General features: G+C 43.0%; 1 protein-coding gene across 3 annotated transcripts in view; it reads left to right on the top strand.

The window, feature by feature from the left end:
- Positions 1-19,058, top strand: part of TRPC7 (transient receptor potential cation channel, subfamily C, member 7) — a 137,812-nt gene that overhangs the window by 56,550 nt on the left and 62,204 nt on the right. For 2 of the 3 annotated variants that reach the window (XM_011935264.1, XM_011935263.1), the window contains one exon: positions 18,196-18,360. The exons of the other annotated variant lie outside the window; for it this stretch is intronic. In XM_011935264.1, the coding sequence (XP_011790654.1) occupies positions 18,196-18,360 (165 nt within the window). The remainder of the gene's footprint in view (positions 1-18,195; positions 18,361-19,058) is intronic. 3 annotated transcript variants of the gene reach the window in all.

The raw sequence follows: 19,058 nt of genomic DNA, 5'->3' as shown, positions 1-19,058 counted from the left end.
TTTTTGAGACAGAGTTTTGCTCTTGTTGCCCAGGCTGGAGTGCAATGGCGTGATCTCGGCTCACTGCAACCTCCACCTCCCAAGTTCAAGTTATTCTCCTGCCTCAGCCTCCTGAGTAGCTGGGATTACAGGCATGCACTACCACACCCAGCTAATTTTTGTATTTTTAGTAGAGACGGGGTTTCTCTGTGTTGGTCAGGCTGATCTTGAACTCCCAACCTCAGGTGACCACCCCCACTCGGCCTCCCAAATTGCTGGGATTACAGGCATGAGCCACCATGCCCGGCCTGATTTTTTTTTTTTTAAGTAATCAGATCATGTCATGCCCACAGTTAAATCTTCCACCTAAGCATGAACAAGCCAGGCATAGTCTCTTCCCTCAGGAAGTTCATAGTCTAATAATTATCACTGCTAGAAGTAGAGCCTGAAACAAGGATTTTTTTGTTTCTTGTTTTTGTTTGTTTTTGCAAGTGATTCATCAAAAGCATGATCTTGGGGGAAACCTGCATTGAAGGGGCAGAAGCAGAATGGGGCAGGAGAAGAAACTAAGCTAAGAGAGGGTTTCAGAAAAGTCTAACTTCAGCTTGACTTGGTGAGGAGCCTGGGAATCTGAGTAGCACCACAGACTTGTCCCATGTTAAGGCAAGGGGGTTGGCCTTTTGTACACTTACACCAGCCACTCATTAGTGGCAGGTTGCCCCAAGGGGAGGGCATTACCTCTTGGGGAATTCTGGGCAAAGTGGTTTCCCCTGGCTTTGGGGAATTTGTGGAGATGGGTGTTTCTGAGTCCCTAGTAGCTGGAGGTGGGTGCACCTTCTTTCTAATGAGGATCTTGGCAGGACACTAGCATCTTTTTGCCCCCGAAAGCACTTAAAATCCAACTATTAACAATGGCCTACAAGGTGCTGCATGACCTGGCCCTTGCCTCCCTATCAAACTCACCTCACACCAAGCTCCCTCCTGCTCACTGATCTCCAGCTGCACTGCCTGCCTCTGTTTCGTCAGCACTCCATGCTAGTAGTTCCTGCCCAGGGAAGTTACTGGTCCCTTTCCCTCAGGTCTCTGCTGGCTGGATCCTCAGTGTTTGAGTCTCAGATCCATAGCCTGCTTCTCAGAGGGACCTCCTGACCACCCGATCTGAATGTGGTCACCATGTTGTCCCCTCCCTCATCAGCCACTGTCTATCCCAGTGAATATCATTTGTTTCTTTTGTTTACTTGTTTATTGTCTGTTTCCCTTAATTCTGTGGCAGCAACTCACCACTGTATCCCCAGCCTAGAGCATACCCAGGCAAGTAGAAGATTCTCAAAAATATTTTCTGAATAAGTGAAAAATGGAATAAATAAATGAATGTGTAGCACCTGAGTTTTCTTCCAGTTTTGTTTTCCTGAAATACAACAAAATCCCAAATTCAAGATGAGATTCCTTCCTAAATGCTGTTGAGGAAACTCACAGAGCTCTCTTGAGGATCAAAATGAGATGAATAGGAAAGCAGCCCATGATGTGGCAGTGGATTAGATGTCATTTGTCTCATGCTTGAGGCCCTATGACTATTGTCACTGAGTCCATGGAAACTCAGAACATGAGTAATGACCTTAATTTACTTAAAAACAACAACAAAAAGGAAAGGCATTTACATACAAAATATAGTTTAATAAAATTATTAAGAATTTGGTCTCCAAATTGCATCTGAATAAATTACAAATTAATGTTTAGAAAAAGATTTGTATAATTATAATAATATATTTGGGTAATGAGTATACTTATTACGGAAGTATAAGTATTACAAATTAATATTTTTATAGCCATTACATACTTAGTATATATGTATATTTGTGCAGTAAGTATGCTTATCACAAATGAATTCATCTTTTTATGCTTATTATTCCCTACTAAACCCATCAGATGCATCATTGCCTGACTGCTATGCTTACTCCTCTTCTGATAGGTGTTGCTAGGCAGATGCAAGCTTGAAGAAGGAGGGGATCATCCTGTGACACCCATTATCAGCTACATCTGTGGACAATATAAAATAAATAAAACCCAGCCCCGGTTTGTCAGGAACTTTCATCCTAACGGGTTACAGAGATCTGAATCCGGCCCTTTATCAAACAAGTAAGGAAAGACTAATCCAGATGAAAATGGTATGGGAAAACATGGAACAGAAGGAGGTTCATGGCTTCTGAGCCAGGCCATGAAAGGGGGATCAGAGCTCAAAAGCAAAGGGGGAACAAAGTCATTCCGGGAAGAGGAAGCCGTGGGGGACCTACAAAGGTGTGATCACGTTTAGGGACTTGCAGGTGTCCTGCAGGTAGATTTATGGGAAGAAAGGAGCTTGGGAAGAGGAGGCAATTTGAGATAGGAGAACAGGAACCCCGGGCAGGGGCAGAACGCCTGGCTGGGGAGGCGAGGCCAGCATGTGGGCTGTGAAGAGGGCCAAAGGGCTCAGCTCCATTCCATATGGAACAGGGCCTCCAGGTTGTCTGCATTTCTGATTTCACTGATTTTATTTATTGAACAAACAACATTATAAAAATAAGGAAGCTATTTAAAAGAAAAACGACGGTATACAATCATGTGCCCCATATATCAATTATTTTTATTTGTTTATAGGTTTCCAATTTTTTCCCATATGCAGACATGTATTGGCATGCATACAGCTATAGGGTAAATAATTTTGTGATTTGATTCACCAAGCAGTAGAATGTAAAAATTTATTTATGCTTCCTATAATTATTTTGTTGATGCTAGCATGAGATTGAAGTACCGTTGTTAACATTTTCTCTACTGTTGAGCATTCATTTTAAAATATATTTCTATTTACTTTTATCTGCATACATAAAGTTTTCTTTCCTTCTTTTCTGTTATTTCCTTAAGTTGAATTTCTGAGAGTGGGGCTACTGGGTCAAAGGGCATAAATATTTGCTATAGTTCTTGAAATATATTGCAAAATTATTTTCCCAAAGGACTATATTATTTTTCGGTGCCACCAGTGGTATACAACTGACCTGGTTTCATCAGCACTTTACAATCACTGAGTATTATTAAGATTGTTAGTATTATTCCCCCCTAATTTAATAGATGTAAAATACTATCTTTGCGTATTTTAAAATGCATTCCTCTGGTTACTAAGCAGACAAGTATTTTTCTATGTGAATCCTGCCCCACCCCCAGCTATCCACCACACCACACCACAAATATCCTTAGCATTGCCATACTGGAGCCTTACCACTTTCCATGTCAACTTGTATGATTCTTGTGTGATCTAGAACTTTCTACACATTTGTGGCCAAGTTAATGATATGTTAGAACTGTAAGTAGCTTCACTTCAGTAATACAGTTCTAGTGGTAAGGTTTGATGGCGTATACAGGAAAGGGAACTAACTAAAATACTATTAGAGGTGTCCATTAGGAAGTGATGAGAGCCTAAGGGCAATGGCTGAGTTCAAAGAAGGAACACGTATATCGGTCCCTTTGGAGGCAGAAAATAAGGCTTTGCAATTTAGGAGACAAATTCAGCCTATATGCTTCTGTGGCTGAGTATGGCCTAACAACCACAGGATAAACTACTCAGATTCTCCTACAGAGATTGCAGAGATTAGGGGCATTCCCTAGATTACCCTAACAGAGATTTGATTTAGATGAGGGAGGGAACTGGAGGCCATTGAGAAGCCTAGAGGACATGGTGGTAAGCTGAGGCAGATGAGCTCTAGCAGCCTGAAGGAGGCCTGGGCCACAGTGGATGGTGAGGGGACTGGGGCACTGGGGACTACTGGAGCTAAGCCAAGCTCACCCTGCCTAGCAGGCAGCCAGAAGAATTCCCAAGATAGGGAAGGACCAATGAACTGGCAGAGCACGGTGTTCTTGTCCAGTCCACAGATAATATCAGAGATGCTAAACCTCTCACCAGATCCACAGCCAGCCCTCCTGATACAGTTTTCCCCAGATTATTTTTAATAAACGCAACATAATACTTGTTTTTCTAATAAGGACCTTCAGTCAATCCTCCCAGCACTCTGGAATGACCTGCATTTTGGGGCCCATTTTGGGACCTTTATTCAAGGTCCTTATTAGAAAAGGTGAAAAGGACATGTTAAAGTGTTGGCTAATTTGGAAGAGCTGCTTGCAGTAACCATCAGGCTGAAATTCAGTGAAATTAAAACCCATTAGGGAGAGTTTGCAAAGACAAAGTTCCAACAAGCAACTCTATTAGCATCAGTTACGGATCCTTAGCTGATAATAAACCACTGCCCAGAGAAATCTGACTTCTTCTTATGAGGGCAGGGTACACATACACATATGTCATATTCTATCACAATTGTAACTGGTTATTATATTTACAGATGGTGCACAAATATCCTGAAGGTCCCTTACATGGTTGTTAAAGATTTCTTCCTGAATTAATTGACTCCTTCCCAGACAATCAAAGGCTGTGTGTTAAAAAACAGACCTTTCAGCATGATGTGAGCGAACGGCCCTGTGTGGAGTGGTGGTTAAGAATCATCAGCTCGGGCAAATTGTTTAACTTTGCTTTTCCCTCATCTCTAATGTGGGGATGACACTACTTGCTTTATAAAGTTCCAGTACATAGTAAGTACTGGACAAATTCTTCCAGGAATTATTCTGCTCCATAGCCAACACTAGTTAGGGGACCAGCTGTGTATCACCTGGGTGGCAGACAAGGCACAGCCCATTCCATGTTGTTACACTCTATTACTAGAAAAAAAATCTCTATTTCTAACCTTAACCTGTTCTGTCAAAATTAACATTTTATTATATTATTAAAATGTTATGTATAATCCATATATATGTGTATATATAGCATTAAATGTGTAATGACTGGAGAAACAGGCATAACCAGCATGAATTTGCTTTGTGCCTCTTGCTGGTAAGATATCTCAAATATTAACTGCTGCTTGGTGTAGTTCAAGCTCTGGAGTAGGCATGTCTGGGTTCACATCCTGGCTGTGTGACCTCGGATGGGTTACTTGGCCCTCTGCCTCAGTTTCCTCCTTTGTAAAAAAAAAAAAAAGATCTAGTGATTGTGCTAATGATGGAATTGTTGCAAGGATTAAATTGATCAATACATGAAAATCATTTAGAACAATGTATGGCACATCATATCCAATAAATGTTGGCTCTTAGCATTTTAAAATTTTTCTGAACTATATGAAATCTGGCTCAGTGTCTCCTGCCCAGATTGGAAGGAACTTTGGTCTCAGTCATTCTGGGAGCACCTTTTTCTGTGTTGTACCACAGACCTGAAGACTCACTTGTGTATCTAAAGGAGAGCTCTTGGTCTATGCCCTTCTCCTATGGACACCTGATGCCACTAACAAGTGCTGATCACCACAATCTGTTCTAAGCTGTGACTCCATTTTACTCGTTCAACAAAGGGTTTTTGCTTTTCTTTTTTCTTTTTTTTTTTTCACCCATTGTGTTCCTGACACTATAGCAGGTGCTGGGAATAAAACAGAAAAACAAAACAGAAAAGAAGTAACCCTTTCCTCCTGGAGCTTCAAATGAAGCAAGACCCCTGAGTCAGGCTGGTGCTAGGGCCCTCTTCAGGATTTCCACAAAGAAGACCCTTGTCATTTGGTCAATCCTCTCAGCGCTCTGGAATGATCTGCATTTGGGGGTCCATCTACCTCCAAGGCAGGGAGTTCAACTGGAACTTGATGCCTGCCACCCCACGGAAGACATTCAAACCCCACTCCCCTTTCCTGGTCTCAGGAAACATCTCTCCAACACCAAGGACTCTCTTCCAGACCCTCCTCTTCACCGAGCCCCAATCCCCCCAAAAAACCTGCATGTGATATTCAAAACCATTCCTGAAATCTCAAGAAATGATTAACTTCTTCCTCAGCTACAACCACCAGAACACAGAGCCCTCCTGGTCACCTCCTAAGGAGGTGGAAGGCAAAATGTCACTCATTCTTCTATGATGAATTTTCAGGCAAGAAAACAAGACAGGCTCATCTCCCAGGAAGGTTATTCAGACACCCAGACACACAGACTGGGTCCAGGGAGGCGAGTGTTCGTGGCTTAAGGAGCGGTAGGCGGCATCTGGACCACAGTGCTGTCAAAGGGAAGGAAGACACAGAACAGATTTGTGTGTCTGGCAACCAGAAGGAAATTAACAAGATTTTGAGACAGTAGTTTCAGCAGAGTTTAAGAGCCAGATTTCAGTCGGTCAGGAGGCCATAGGTAAGTGCAGCTAACAACACAGGTAAGTGCAGCTGTTGTTTGTGAGATGCTTCTACCTCTCAGAAGGGAGAGGAGCAGAGAATGAACATCAAGGCAGAAAGGAGATGAAGACTGAGGATGGAGTTCTTGCCCCACAGGCCCATGGAGAAGGAGACAATGTGGAGTGCTGAGAACTAGAAACTGATGGGCGGTGTTCGACTTATCTTTCGGTGCATAAAACTTGGTGGTTTGGAAAAGAATCAATCATTTTATTTACTCACAATTCTGTAGGGCAGGCAATCAGGCAGGATTCAGCTGGGATGTTCTTATGCTAAAATCATTTGTTCAGCTGTATTCAGTTGGCGGTTTGACTGAGATGGAAGATGTCAGAAGGCTACACCCACATTGCTGGCACCTCAATGCTTCTTTATTTTGTCTCTCTCCCTGCACATGGATATTCTGAGCTTCCTCACAGCATGGGGGTCTCAGGGGAGCTGAACTACAGCATGGCAGCTGCCTTCTAAGAGGTAGCTTTCTCAGGAGATACTGAAGATGTCTAAGGCTCAGTCTTGGAAAGTGTTGCAGCATCCTCTTCAAAGTAAGTCATTAAGAGTTATCCCAGCTTCCACCACAGGGATTTAGACCCACCTCTTGATGGAGGATTGTCAAGGTCTGATTCCAGAGCATGTGGGATGGGAGATGTTGTCGTCACCATCTTTGGAAATGCCGTTTACCTCAGGAGGAGAGAGGAGTGAGAGTTCCTAGTTGTGGGAGTACACTGTGGAATCAAAGAGATGAGTTGTGGATTCATTTATAAATTCGTGCATTTGACAACTATTTCTTGAAATTATACTATGTACTGGACACTGTTCCAGGTAGTACAGGTGCAATGAGGCAAAAGAAAAAGTCCTTGCTCTTATAAAGCTTGTGTTCTAGTACAGAGACAGACAATAAATACTTAATAATCTCTAGAGGTTGCCAAGTGATATAACAAAGCAGGGTTAGAGGACAGGAGGAACCGAGTAGGGGGCACAAGGAAGGCTTCTATTTTGGGCAGGGTTGTCAAGGAAGGCCTTGGTGCATTTCAGGAATACGTGGAGGGGCACTGAGGCAAGAACTAGACTATCAAAAGCCTTATAGGCATGGGAAGAAATGTGAATTGTTTTTTCTAAGCATAGTTAGCAGCCATTCATCTGGTCTCTTGTTCAGCTGGGAGATTACAAAATCTATCATCAGCCTTGTATCCTCTGACTCATCCTCAGGCCACTGGGCTTCCCTTCTAGATCCTTAGAGTCTGAGGGTAGTGTCTTTACTATAGGTTTGACATTATAGTGGCTAGAAGCCATCCAAATTTGGTCTGGAAAAAAATGTTTAAAAAATCCTGCATAGCTCCAGATGGCTTTGTAAATTAAATTAGACCCACACTGGCCCAGGAACTTTCTCAATCATAATTACATTAGTGATCATTAACATTTAAAGAGGCTGCAAACAGAATACTGGATATTGCAATAAATTATCATTGTCCACTGGGCAGGTTCCATGAATCAAGTGTCCCTGGAACCTTTTGAGACTATCTGATGCTGCAATTTAAATGGAGGATGTTGTTCTGCTTCTTTGTACATGGGGGCAAGAGTGAGAGCAAGTGCATGTGCAGAAAAAATCCATGCTATGCATATCTGGCCTGTATGTCCAAACTAACAGTCTGTTACCACTCTGCCTGGCTCCCAAGGCACCATACTTTTCCAAGTCAGGTTTAGTCTTCATCTTAGCACGACTCACAAGACCCATTACTCCTCAATGGTCCAGCCACCCTGAGCTACCTACATCTCTCCTAATATGACAGGCTCTGGGGCTTCAGTAATAACAGCAACAATAACAACAATGTTTTAAGTTCTTAATCTGTGCCCTTTACCATGCCAAGAGCTTTGAATATACTCATTCAGTGTGTCATCAATATTGTCATCTCTGCTTTACATATGAAATAGACACAGATCAGAGGTGAAGTAACTTGCTCAATCTCACACAGCCAGTCACAGGCGGAGGCAAGATTTAAGCAAGCACTGACTCTGGAGCCCAAATGTTTTGCAGCTCCTTCTTCTCAGCATGCCCTTCTTCTCTCGGTGGCCTGGGTATAGCTTTCACAACTCTGCACAAAAATCCTTCCCTCAACAAGGCATTCCTCACTGTCCCTCCACATTCCTGCTTAGGCTGGGTGCCTCTTCTCTGCTGTTCCATGACACCCCTGGTTAACTCCTGCTAGGGCACTGTTGGAGCTACACTGAACTTGCCTATTTAACTGTCTCTCTGACAGGCATTGAGGGCAATGAGAGCCAGGACATTATTATCAACTTCTGTGTCACTAGTGCCTGGCTCAGTAGATATTTGTTGAATGAATGGATGCATAGATAGATTTGAGTGTAGGTAGATGTGGCTTTAAATATATCACAATATCCAATGGGAATCAGTTTTTACTTCTAAAACATATTAACATTCTGGGAGAAAGAGATTTTATTTGCCATAGGTTGATAAAAACCAACACTCAAAGTATGACCAAAATTGACCCAACTCATTAAGAAATTTATATAGGTGTGTGAATATTCACGCACATGTGCACACATACACACATATCATGGTGTGGAGGTTGGTCCCTCAATGACAAAGGGAGCAAAAAACAAACACAAGTGCCCAGGGTACCTTACCCTTGAATGCTGAGTATTCATATCCTCATCTGATATCTGAGAATAGAAAATCAGAGGTCTCCTGCATGAACAGAACATGCCCTTTACCAGAAATAATGTTTCCCAGTTTTGAGGTATGATGAATTTCCACACTTCTCGGATAAGTGAAGACAGCAATTGAAGTTGTCAAAACTGAAGCCTTGGATGGCAGAGGCAGCACCAAGAGGGCAGAAGTATTCGAGAGTAGGAGTGGCAGGGTGATAAATGGAATTAGGCGATGCCCTTTAAAAGTGCTCTGTGCACTCTACATGTGAAGAGTTACAGTGTTTGTTGGAGGAGAGTGGATGTCCATCGATAGGCACACCCCATTGTTTGCATAAGGCCCAGAATCACATGAAAATGAACTAGAACTTTGTCTACATGGGTCTTTGTTGGTCAGGTTGGTGCTGGGAAATGAAAGGACAGGAAATAAGGTTAAAAATTCCCAGAAGTAAGACCTAAGTGTGAAGGATGAGCAAGGGTTCTGAGCTCAGACCCCTTTCACCTCTCTTCTCACAAACCAAAATGAGCTATGTGCAGGGAGCTAGGAATACTGGTTCAGGATTTTACAACTCTCTTCATCCTGCCTTAGTGGGAGGCTAACTCACACTCAGATGGAGGTAAAATTAACTATGACAAGTAATCCTCATCTTGGAATTATCAGAAGTGGATTCATGCAGGCCTGGAGCCCGGGAAAGAGAATCTGTGGAATAATGGAAGGCATTACTTCACTCTGGGTTTCACTTCCAGCAACTCTGTTGGGGGACTGCCCTTTTAGAAAAGATGGGCATGAGAAGAGACAGGCATTTCTGGGGGAAAATAGGCATTTCTGGGAGATCTGGAGACAGGAGCAATGGAGAGCAAGTGAGATAGGAGCACTGGAAAGCAAGCAACTGCCTTTGCAAAGAAATCAGACACCGCACACACCAAGGAGGCATCAAGGTCCAAGGAACCCAGCAACTTTCACCATGTGGGCCCATCAACAGAACTGCAGGAGAAAGTTGGCCCCTGAGGACACAGCAGACGGCAGAAAACTGGTCATACAACAGCATGTGTCCCAGGAACTGGCCTGGCCCTGCCCGGGGCTCATTCAGGAAGGGAGGAGGGAGGAGCTGATGTCCTGCACTTGGTACACTGAGTGACAGGTAGAGTGACTTGAGTAGGAATACACAGGAGGCTATCATGAAACAATCCCCTGTTGTCCAGCCTGGAAAGACTCAGAACCATCAAGATTAGAGAATTATCAGGCTTCCCAAGGGCAGGGGCCATGGCCATCTTGTTCACTGTGTCCTCCATTCCTAAAAGTTCTTGGTACCCGGTAACAATAGGCATTTAATATATGTCTGGTGGGGATGGATGACTGTCTGCCAATGGTATTAGGTTTGTGCTAACCAGCTGCCAAGACCTGGCACATTTGGGTTACACACGTTATTTTTAATGCTTGAGCCAATGTCTATACCCTTATTTTGCATTTATGTCTCACAATATCAAAATACTGGTAATAAGAATATTTATAACTTTAAGAATTCAAAGGTTAAAATTTAAAATTAGTAACCCTAAATCTTGAGTGTATTTTGAGTATAAAACAATACACAAATGAAAGCATCAAGTAAAAACAAAATATGAGCAAAATAGATGTTATACATACATCAGCATTATAATATAAATTCACAGGAGCTAAACTGAATTTTAAAGTGTCATTTTAAAATAATTATGTAAAAATAAAATATAAAATGTGATTCTGAAAAGTAAATAACTCATGACTGAATTACATTCACATTTCTCTGAAAGAGAAATTTAGAAAATGTAGAATTATAAAGGGATAGTTCTAAGTAAGCTCCAAATAGTTCCCTCTGATTCCTTCATCTGCCTGCAATTGACCTAATATTTTATTTGATAATATGAGGGAATCTCTTTGAAAAATGTATGACCACCACACCCCATCCCTGTTCCATCAACCTAGGACCACCATTTTTGTACTGGTCAGACACTGTGGTTTATATTTAAAGAAAACATTCCCACTCTGCCTTTTTTCATTTAATTAAATATAAACACAGATTCCCATGCAGATTTCCTGTATCAATATTAATACCTTTGGATGTGTGTTCTCCTTGTTGATAAAGTTTCTGAACTAGAGTAAGAATTATTCATGCAAGAAAAACTGCTTTTAATGATAATCAAGTTTCTCTACTTTAGAGTCACAGAAAGTAGATGAATACTCTGTGAGCACATCTTTAGTTGATTAAAAAATTTGATGCATGATATAAGTGATTTGTATTTCAGAAATATTATACCAATTAAAAAGCAGTATGTTGGTAAACAGAAGTTTGCTGAGTTTAAAAATTGCACCGTAAACTAAAAACTGGAACTGCATTTTCTAAACCCTTGAAACCTCCCTTGAGTTAGTCATCATTATGGACATTCCATAAGTACAGAAATAGAGACCTAAGCAATTAAGCTACTCAGTTCCTCAGCAATCAGTGGTGGAGCTTGTATTGACACCTGGGCAGGCTGACCCAGAGCCTGTGCATGTTCCCAACCCCATGAACGTTTGCAACCAAGGCACAGCACAGCCACCAGCAAGGCCTGCAGAGTTGTGGAACCAACTTGGGAACATTATCCAGTCAGAACTCAGGCTCAGGGAACTGCTGCTCTTCCTAGTAAGATGTCAGTGTCAGGTAGGATTTTGTCATGCGACTTGAAATCCTAATTAGGTCCTTCAGCAAAGTGATTGTTTAAATGGAGTCTGCACTTTTCAAGGCTATAAATCTGAGCTTGGGTGGCCTCCACATTAACCTGGGTCCTGACAAAGAAGTGATCAGGCACTTGAGCCATCATGGAATCAGCTGCTTCTATTCTTCTCTATATGTAGAAGACAGAGCCCAGGATGTCATCTTCAGCAGGATAAAGTTATCAAGAAAAGTGGCTTCAAGCCCTTCTCCTTGTGTATTTCTGATTTTTATCTCTACTGAGACTTGGCTGACCAACAGGCAGAAGGGCAGAGAGAGATGAGAGTTCTAACAGCATCTCAAATGGTGAGTCCCCTGGCCTTTGTGGAGTTGGAAAAATCACCATAATCCCTTGTGCTTTGGTGTTTCAGTCTGATTTTAAATCTACCTTGAGGAAATATAGGGTAAATGTAGTTCAAAATACTATCTTTGATGTCAGACTGGCCTGGGTTCCAGTCCAGACCCTGTCATCATAATCACTTTTGTGACTGATGGTAGACGAGTTACTTAATCTCTCTGTCTAAGGCCTCCATATTTAAAACAGAGATTTACCAACTCCACCTTAAAGAACTGATGTGAGGGTTAAATAATATAATGACTGGTAAGCACAGGGCCTGACACAGAATAGTGCTCAACAAATGTCAGTGATTCCTTATTGTTAAATAAATATTTTCTGGATCAATGTCAGTTTACAGTGGTACATGGCATACATAAAAATTAAATAATCCTCATCTAATCCAAGAGATAATCTTCAAACCTTATTTTGGACTCATATTTCAATCTTTTCCTACACAAGAAGATGAGTACCTGGTTTAGCTTTTATGCCCTTTTCCTGCGTGCCTTTTAGTAAAGATGTGAAGACACTTAAGTGTTCATCAGGCCCTGAGTAACGGGATTTGTTACATTTAGAAATTATTCTAGGATGATGAGAAAATCATGGAGAAAATCTTAGGGGATTCAAAACACTCAGTTTATCAATCACTCAACAGAAGTTTATTGAGCACCTATTACATGGAAAACATAAGGCTGTACACTCTTGGAGATACCTAGACAGTTGGTTCCTTCAAGATTAAAAATAACAGAAAAGACCAGACGTAGTTACAAGAGTATATCTATCCACAACTTGACCTATGAACCATGATTACCAAGTGAGTGGGCTACAGAATAAGACCCATAGGTATCCAAGATGTCTTTTGGGGGCTGAGGAACTTGGTGGGACTTGGAGGTAGACAGGAAGTTGGGTGTTTTTTGTTTGTTTGTTTTCGACGGAGACTTGATCCATCGCCCAGGCTGGAGAGCAGTGGTGCAATCTTGGCTCACTGCAGCCTCTGCCTCCTGGGTTCAAGCAATTCTCCTACCTCAGCCTCCCGAGTAGCTGGGATTACAGGCACCAGCCACCATGTCTGGCTAATTTTTGTATTTTTAGTAGAGATGGGGTTTCACCATGTTGGCCAGGCTGGTCTTGAATTCCTGACCTCAGGTGATCCACCCACCTCTGCTTCCCAAAGGGGAAGTAGGGTCACGAAGGCTGCTGAGGCATTAAACCAGAGAGGAGCAAGACGGACGTTCTTTGAACATAGACAGGGGGTGGCTACATATGCCATGTCTGGGAACAGCATGTAGAGCAGCGTGGCTATATGGTAAGGCTCAGGAAGGCGAGGAGTTGAAAATAATCCAAGAAAATTTGCTGGACATGGCTTCCATTTCTTTGATTTCAGGTTAGGGCATAGCCTCGGGTAGGGTGGAGAGAGTTGCTGCCAGGTATGGAGGGTGGCCTCTTTGTGACACTGTGAAAGGGTAGAGGCAGTCATTTGGAGCCAGCCAGAAGCTGACTCAGCCTTCCATGGGACTCTGGCCATGACAACATAACCAGACTGGAAACCCAGTCACATCAGCACCCTCTGAGCTGTCTACTCTGAGAGGACTTCTGGTGAGTGCAGGAAAATGCTTCTACCTCCAGAAAGCCCTGCCACAGCTCCTGCCTTCGCACCTGCACTCAGGAAATGGCTTGCCTCCAGCTCTGGAAGAAGTCCAGGCACCCTGAAACTGAGACATAGGCTAGTTCATTAAAGACTTTCTTCACCAAAAAATCATTCTCTGGTCAGAGAGATGCTGCTGAGTCACAGGCACAGTCCTCAAAGCAACCCAACAATTAAGGCATTTGTGTAAGTAATCTCTGTTGGTCTAGAAAATTGGAGGTTTGCTTAAAGAGAGGTGGCAGACAGTTTTTTTGTGTCCTGCTATCCCTGGGATACAGGAACAGAGAGCTGTCTTTGAGAATAATGGAGCAAGATACCTAACGTAATAGTTGATATTGAATATCCATGGGAATGAAGAGCCTGCAGAGAGGCCCATCTCCTTTTGCTACCCAGTAGACTTCCAGAAAGGCTCAGTCAGCAACTGCTGGCAGAACCCCCAGCTGTAGAAATAACCAAGAAGCATTCCAGAGTTAGCTGGGATCAGGGGTGCACAAGTGGAAGAGGAGTCAGGGGATGGTAGAATCGAGTGTCAGACATCTATAGAGGCATCCAAATAGAATCTCCCAGCAATGAAGGAGCTGTGTGACAGATGCTCAGGTGATCAAAAAATGGGAAATTTTGAAGGCAGTGCTGCAGAAAGGTGAGTGGGGTGGTGTGCCTAGGCAGAGTGTATGAAATAACCCCAAGTTGTAGCCCAAAATCCCCTTGAGCTTAGTTCCAACCCCTGCCCCTCTCCTTGGTTCATTTCTTGGGGCTCATTTCTTCAGATGATGCTGTGAATTTTTTCCTGGTTCATCTCTTTAAACTCCTAGCTCAACTGCCTTTGGGAATTAAGGAAGTAGTTGTTGTTGTTTCTTAATCTCCTGGCACTTCTACAGTGAAAATAAATTCAGCAGTCATGAATTCAATCATTTATCTGTTCACCGTGTCTCCCAGCAAGCCACTTTCAGCCTCTGGTACCCACATGCCTCTTCCAGATGTGGTGGCATGCAGAAGTGCAGGGAGTCGGCCACCTCACAGGGGCAATGAGGAAGGAAGGCAATTTTGGTCCTGTGGATGGCACCAGATTTGCAATCTGAAAGCAGAGAACTCTGGCCATGCCATTTACTCAAACAGTGCCCATTCATGAACAACATGCTAACGACCACAGGAGCCCTCCAGGAGTTTTCTCTCCAGCAGGGGATCATGCAGAACTATAAGTACAATGAAAGGGAGTGACTAAGAATTACTTGAGAGAAAAGAAAGAAAGACTGTCACCTGAGTGGGGCAGAGTCAGCCTTTCGATTACAGAAAATTCTGTCTCAGTGTCCCCTCCTATCTCTCCCTGCAGGTCCACTCCTCTCCAGACCCTCCCTCACCCAGCTCCTTGGACAGTCCATCTCAGTTACAAATGTAGTTTGATTTATTTTCTCTTAAGAGCCTTCTCAGCCCCATGTGAACTCCTTTGCATATTCTCGGCTCCAGCCATTACAAACTGCCTACTACCATGAATGTGAATCATGTCGCTGGGAAAATCTAGGCAGCCACATCAGTTCTTCCCTTGAAGAATTCTCCTACAAGTGTGCCACGCTCTAGGCAGGAATGGCCTAGGCATAGCTCTTGGTGGCACCCATCCTTTGATCATTCTATCCTTTTGTGAGCAAGATGCCAAAGAAAAAAAGCCCAAGACAACACCAATTTTCTGAGTTCCTATTCTATTCTAGCTATAAGCTTTTCTTCCATCAGTTCCTCTCTGACTCTGCTTTTGAAAATCCCAGTCACACCCCAAGTTCTTCCTGCCTTTGTTCCTTAGCTGTGTGCCCTTTTGGGTAGAGTTTTCTTTGTGTCCTGTGTTGGTGTGCTTCATTTGCTACTCTCATCCTCCTTGGGTCAGGGATGATATTTTTTCATGCTTCAAAATCACAGGGGAAAAAAAATCTTTTGATACACATTGAACTGTCTTTGAAGGGCTGCCACAAGTACAGAATGGCACCCAGATAGAGGTAAACAGCAATTTGGGCTTCAACCATCCACAGCTGTTATCTTATTACATCATAAAGTCTACCTACAAACAAATAGCATGTCTGAAGCTAGGTTGCTTTATTATAGAGGGATAAATGCAGCTGTGGAAATTAGCAAAGGTCCAATCAGAGGAAGACAGAGCCCCAAGAGACCCCTCTGTTTTAACTGGGACCACTGTCTTCCTCTGAGGCAATCAAGGGAGACTGGGGAATGGTCGCCACTGTGTTCTCTCTCAGAGCTTCTGCTTTTCTGGCCTTCTGCCCAATCTGTGGTGCTGACCTGTCTGCCAAGAAGCAGCAGCAGAAGCATGGGACAGGCTCTCCCAGATACAGACAAGCAGCAAATGATGGGGATTGCGACAGGTGTCCTCCCCAGGCAGCTGTAGTGCAGGGAGCCATAGGGTGAGTCAAATACTGAGCCTCTATTTCACAGCAGGTGTCGTGCCTTCTAATCAGAGTATGAGTTTCTGCAAAGCAGGGCCATTTCAGTATCCACAGAAGGCTGGCAGTTGAAAAACAAAAGTGACTGCACCCCATGCTCACCCACCACTCCCTCTGAGACTGTGCTATGACTAGACCCCGAGAATTACAGAAATGTCTGCGTGACTTTCCATTGCCTGCTCCTCTTCATTGTGAGCCAGAAGGGGCCCAGGATGTCTTATTATCTGCATCTTCGGGGTTCCTCCCTGGGCTGAGGATAATCCATGGCTATTCTTGGAGAGAAAGCATAGCAGTAATGCCACAAAGAAAAGCCAGTGATGCTACAAAGAAAAGCCTCACTTGCATCTAATATTTCAAGTAATGGTATCGTCAGGGGCTGTAGGGTCAAAGAAACCTTTGATAGTGTCCTCAAAGATTGTGTGGCTGTTACTGTGAGTTACCGTGAGTTCACAGAAATGGGAAACATGTTGTCACTTACATTGTGAATTTTAAAATAGCTCTATTTATATTGTTCTTGTAATGAAAAGGGAATGTTTCACATTTCCCAGGAATCGTTGTATATGTCCCCTTAATACTCAGGGAGGCAAATGAGATGAAAATCAGCACATGACGTTCCAGGGTACTCAGTTGATAAGTCATCCCTTTGAAAAATGCCCAGTCTATCTTCTCTAGTCCATAGTGCCCAGCCATGCTCTGGCAGCACATGGGTATCCTGAGTGGGGCCAAAGGGCAGACCTGTCAAAAGCAAAGAAAGGCTTCCTCCTGTCATGGGGCAAAAATAAGCTAACAAGTATATTTTTTTCAAAAGTAAATTTTATTCCCATAAATTTTGCTTAAATATTGCCTATTACCAGTTTCCAGTTGACCCTGACTCAACTAAACAAATGGCCAATTAGCAACTACTATTTGCAGAAAAGGGATGTTCTGGTGGCAACAACTAAAGCCAATATGCTGGATCAAGCAGAAAACAAAACATTTTGTCTGTGAATATAAAAGTGTCTCGTGGACCACATGGGTAGAGGGGAGCTGGGCCCTAAAGAGGTCAAACACTAGTTCAGCCTCTTTCTGCACACCATTCTCTTTCTGTTTTCAACAGACTTGTTTTGCTACTTAGTCCACAAAGTGGAATATAGCTGCCCAGACTCTCCAAGGTGACATGATAACTCTGTATTAAATAAATAGACTGCCTCTCTTAATATAGTCCCAAACACCCAGGAGAGAAAACTTGTTGGGCACAGTTTAGGTCAGGGTTCCACTCCTAGTCCAATAAGCTGAATCCAGGGGTGAGGGCAGGACATGGCCACACAATAAAAAAGGGTCACAAGAGGTCTGTCTTGTAACCTAGGCATTAGGGCAGAACAGTTCCAGGGGAGAGAAGTGGTGTTAAGAAGGGTGCCTGATGTCCCAGAAGGAAGCTACTCCGTGGAGGATCCGATGTAACGATGCTCCATCATGCCACAGAAAAACTGGATTTAAACCCAACACCACTGGGATCCAGTGAGAGAATATTGAGGAGTTTTAACACATCCTCTGGAAACACTGTAAGCATTTTTCGTTAGACTACATAGGAAAAGAGAGGGGATTTTTTTTCTTTTTTTTACAATATCATTTAATCCTCCAAGATAATGTGATAAACTCTGTTTTGCAGATAAGAATATTAAAGCTCAGAGAGGTTAAATAACTGTCCCAAGGTCACCCAGCTAGTAGGGGGTAGAACAAAATTCATATCCATGTCTGACTCCAAAACCCCATTCATGCTCCATCCATTCCTCTGTGTTCCTTCCCAAGTGAACTCTGCCCAGAGATAAGTCTCCCTTGGTCAGCTGAACAGCCTGAATTGAAGACAAGCATGTACCCAAAAGCCGACTTTCATTTTCTGTGCCTGAGACTTTTCTAGGCCCAGTTTGCAAAGTGTGAATTCAGCCAGTCTTGCAAGGACTCTGGCCACAGCACAAAGTTCTTCAGCATGCCCAAGTCAGAAGGCCCCCTTCTTACGCCTCACTCCCACCCACTGCAGGTTCCTCAACCACCCCCAGGTGGAGCATTTCAGCCGCCAGCCACTCCTAGGTTGTATACTGTTCAAGTGCTATCGATGCCATTTTCCTGTTTGCGTTTTGTTTTTGTTTTTGTTTTGTTTTTACAGTTCGTTGCTCATCCTAACTGTCAGCAGCAATTGCTTACCATGTGGTATGAAAATCTCTCAGGCTTACGTCAACAGTCTATCGCTGTGAAATTCCTGGCTGTCTTTGGAGTCTCCATAGGCCTCCCTTTTCTCGCCATAGCCTATTGGATTGCTCCGTGCAGCAAGGTACAGACTGCTTAAGGTGCATGTCGTTTGCGGTTATTTCTTCTCTCTTCTTAGCATGATCTGAAGTCCATTTTATTCAAATTAGCAGTTGATTTTTTCCCATATTTAAAGAAAATATTCCTGAGATGCCCAGTGAAAGTAGGAAACCACATAAAAGGAAAAATATTAAGACATGCTTTTTTAAATCTTTTTTTTTCCAAAGAGAGAGAGGAGCGATAAAATTTTAAACATGAAAGGCATAATTTGAAAGGATCAATAACAGAATTGAGAATAAAGATACTTTTCTTCTTCTAATTATGCAATGTCCTAAGCATGTCCTCCAAACCCACAGTATAATAATTGTAATCATGGTAATAGTAATAGCCAACATTTGAGTAGTTTCTCTTCTCTAAGCCCTTTTCATGGAATATCTCATTTCACAGTCTCAATTACATTGTGACATGTATGCTTTATGAAGTAGGTCCAGAAAAGAGAAATGACTAGTAAGCTGAGAATCAAACACAGCTCATGCTGGGGCACTACAGATCCACTGCAAACATCTTCCTAGTTTCCCTGGCCCCTTTGATGAGGTTCTGGCTCACATGGACAGCTAATTAGATTGCAAGAAGGAAAAAGGCAAAGGAAAGAGAAGAGCTCAAAAGGAGTGTTATTTCCCTGAGGGAGAGGGTCCAGTGCCCACCAGTGATAGGAGGAGTGGA

The sequence above is a fragment of the Colobus angolensis genome, unplaced genomic scaffold (assembly GCF_000951035.1).
Source record: "Colobus angolensis palliatus isolate OR3802 unplaced genomic scaffold, Cang.pa_1.0 Scaffold142, whole genome shotgun sequence".
In the NCBI taxonomy this organism is placed as follows: domain Eukaryota; kingdom Metazoa; phylum Chordata; class Mammalia; order Primates; family Cercopithecidae; genus Colobus; species Colobus angolensis.
This window is presented reverse-complemented; position numbering and strand designations above follow the sequence as displayed.